The sequence below is a fragment of the Cyprinodon variegatus genome, unplaced genomic scaffold (genome assembly GCF_000732505.1).
Source record: "Cyprinodon variegatus isolate N-32 unplaced genomic scaffold, C_variegatus-1.0 Scaffold81, whole genome shotgun sequence".
Taxonomy (NCBI): Eukaryota; Metazoa; Chordata; class Actinopteri; order Cyprinodontiformes; family Cyprinodontidae; genus Cyprinodon; species Cyprinodon variegatus.
This window is the reverse complement of record NW_015150534.1, coordinates 331,475-334,816: the sequence shown is the minus strand read 5'-3', so window position 1 is coordinate 334,816 and position 3,342 is coordinate 331,475. Positions and strand designations below refer to the sequence as shown.

General features: G+C 32.9%; 1 protein-coding gene across 4 annotated transcripts in view; it reads right to left on the bottom strand.

Moving 5' to 3' along the window:
* Nucleotides 1–1,788: 1,788 nt before the first annotated feature.
* Nucleotides 1,789–3,342, bottom strand: part of plekhg5 (pleckstrin homology and RhoGEF domain containing G5) — a 152,718-nt gene continuing 151,164 nt past the window's right edge. For all 4 annotated transcript variants that reach the window (XM_015373145.1, XM_015373143.1, XM_015373147.1 and 1 more), the window contains one exon: nucleotides 1,789–2,498. In XM_015373145.1, coding sequence (XP_015228631.1) covers nucleotides 2,489–2,498 — 10 coding nt within the window. In that variant the 3' untranslated portion in view covers nucleotides 1,789–2,488. The remainder of the gene's footprint in view (nucleotides 2,499–3,342) is intronic.

Below are 3,342 nucleotides of genomic sequence, written 5' to 3'. Positions count from 1 at the left end.
TACTTTTACAGATTAATAAATATTGTTCTGGTCATACCCCAAGCTCTTTCAATATTGGTGTGACAATTTCAAACGGTTCTCTGAAGTGTTTTAATGTACCTTGATTCCGGACCCCCAAATTGCATTGTTTGGATACTCTCCCTCCCTTAGGAACTGCAGCATTTCTATACAAACGACTGTGGTTTATGGAATGGTAATGGCTAAGAAAGTAATATTAAGGTTGTGGAAAACTGACAAGGTTCCTTGGTTTAAAATGTGGATAAGCGATTTTACTGATATTCTTTATTTGGAAAAACTGCGGCATGATGTTAAGGGCTCCACGATAAGTTCTGTAGTACCTGGACCATATTTCTCAGTCTAGGACTGACCCCGACAGCCGCTCAGTTTCTTAGTATGCAGCCCGTGCCTTCATGGATATGTAGTACTATTCTAAAGTGTAAATGGTAATCAGTGCAGTATAACCGTTACTTAGATCATTTGTCTGGCTTGTTTCCATTTTTTTTTTATTTCTTTTTCCTCTCTTTCCCCCTGTTATTTAAATTTTTTTTTTGTATTACTACTATTGTTGTATTGGTAAGTGTATATTTTTTCTTGAACCCTAATTTTTTGATATATATATGTAGGCTTTATACTTGGGTGTTTGATTTTTGTATATTTCACTTTGAAAACTTAAACATATTAAAAAAAAAAAAAAGATTAATATTTATTTTGCAACAGGTCACTGATGTGTATATAAAAAGGTACATTTGAAAATTTTGTAACATATTTTTTGTGCATATACATTTCAATGCATGCTTTACTATTATGATGTAAATTATTTAATTAATTTCAGAATGTACATATATATAATTTTTTTCTAAGATGTATTAATTTTATTATACAAGTTCCTAAAATACTTAAAATTACTTGATAAAACTGTTACATAATAAAACACCATTATAAAATAATTTACTAATAAATCTAAATATTTTTATTAAAAACATTGTCTTTGAAGCAAACAATTACTGCATTAATGCCTAAATAGATAAAGATCTTGTAGTAAATGGAGTATATTACAAATTATCTGCCGTATCTCATGGGTAAATTATATTTATTTGACTGAATGTGTATTAATCTATTAATATCAGTATCTGTATGTTTTTGATTTTAACGGTTCTCTATAGAAATGCGGGATTCCCTGGAATGAGTTTTCTCTCTCTATCAGACTAGATGAAAGAACAAAGATTTCAAAAGTGTATTTTGTAATTTTTTTTTTTATTATTTCATAAGACACTTTGAAGTCATTCCTGAAAGAAAAGACAGGATTTTGGTTCATAGCATATTAATGCCTGACAAGACGGAAACAAAATATTAACATAAAAAACATTTACAAATCATGAAAGCAAACAATATAAACAATATCTTATAAGACATAGCAGGGGGTAATAAATATTACAAACAAAACAAAAAAAACTAAAGTAAACAGAGTTATTTACCTATTTGGTTTGGGAAATGTTTGGAGTAAATTACTGATCTGAAAAGTTATTTCCCAGAGAGAAAGCTGTTCAGCTAAAGCTCTGCAGAATAATCACCACAAACCTCTTTCCTCAACCTGCTAACCTCACCAGGAGAAAGAAACGCGTTCTACTGCGACTTTCTCTTTCTCTGAAATCCGTAGTCATTTTGTGTTTTTTGTGCCTCAAGCCGAAACACGTATAGTGCAGAAAAACAACAACACCAAAACGGCTTCAGTCACTCGTTTTTAGTCCTCAGTTCATCAAAAAACATGAACTGGAAACTGTTTTTATATATATATATATATGCTGAAATGTGATTGGCTTATTTGGACTGCTTTAATTTTTTTTTTTGGTTTGTTTTTTTTATTTTGGGGGCGGGGCTTAGATAGGCCTCCCCTCTTTGGCTGTGTTTGCATTTTAACGAGGAGACGGAGATCAATTTAGGTTCAGTCAAGACTCGACGCTCATTTCATGGCTGAATATTTCGCTCTTTAGTGTTTTTAATGAAATAAAATGGCCGAATCTCCTTTCTAGAAGCTGATCAGCCTCAGATCAAGTGTTGGGGTTTAGATTTTTTTTTTTTTCTTAGCAAACAAATGTATTCAAGATTCTGTGTTGCTTTCTTCAACAACAGAGTTCGACGACTCTTTCGTGGAGTGCAGGGATGAGGTTGTCGGACCTCCGCCCGGATGTCTCCTCTCTGCAGGTTCCAACCCTCCAGTGCTACTTCTGTTCCAAAGTGCAGGCAGTTAATGTCTCTCTGCCCCTCCCTTTTTGCTGGAGGAACTCAGAAACCAATGAAGCATAAAGTAAAAAAAAAAAAAACAATTGCTGTTGTATAAATAAAACAGGAAAAAAAGAGTCCTAATGTAAGGGAGAGGGCAGTGGGACAAGAGTGCATCTGTGTCTGTAGAAAATCAGTCCATCCTCACAAAACAGGCGTTAATCCTTGTAATGTCCAAGCGCTGCAGGTCAGCCGTTAGGAAGAGACGTTATACTTCCCTGGAAAGACAAAAAGAAATATTAGCGTGAATGTTTCCTGCCATGCACACAATGACATAGAATAATACCATGGAGAGGAGTTTCATTTCAAATTAAATAAACACTGTAATAAATATTCCATCAAATGTTCAAAGTTAATACACTACAAATAATTTCAACTTTTTATTATTATTTACATTTATGTTTTTTATTTTTCAAGATATATAATTAATTATCGAAAAAAAATCCACAAAGGAAAATAAATAAAAAAACTTTATTTCAGAATGTATTTATTGACGTCATTATGGGGAAGTTTTTTGTTTTTCTGTATTTCAACATATAGTTATTTGATATAAATAACCGTATCTTGAAATAAATCAATCGTCAAATAAATAAAACTTTAAGTTTTTTTTATACATGTGTTTATATTCAAATAAAGCTTTAATAAATAAAAATATATCAAAATAAAAATTAAATAAAAAAAGAAATAAAGAAACTTTGAAGTACACTCATAAATGACTATGTGAACTAAAAATTTACTTTTTGAAATATTTTTTTATTTGGCCTGGAGGCAATTGACTACGGGATGGATGGATTGATAGAAAGACAAATGGATGATAAACAGACGGATTGATAAATGATAGACGGATGTATGGACGTCGGGATGGAACGCTTTATGAAACCCGTCAGAACCGTTCGGTTCGACTGTCTCGGTTCGGTTCGCGTGTGTTGCGTTCGGTTCATGCTGCTCCTTTTTCTCATAGGCGAAGCGTTTACACTCCAGAGCAGAAGGTGGCGGTACTGCGACCAAAGCCAACCACCAGTAGTAAACAAGAAGAAGAAGAAGCGAAGCAGCTTAGCCGGG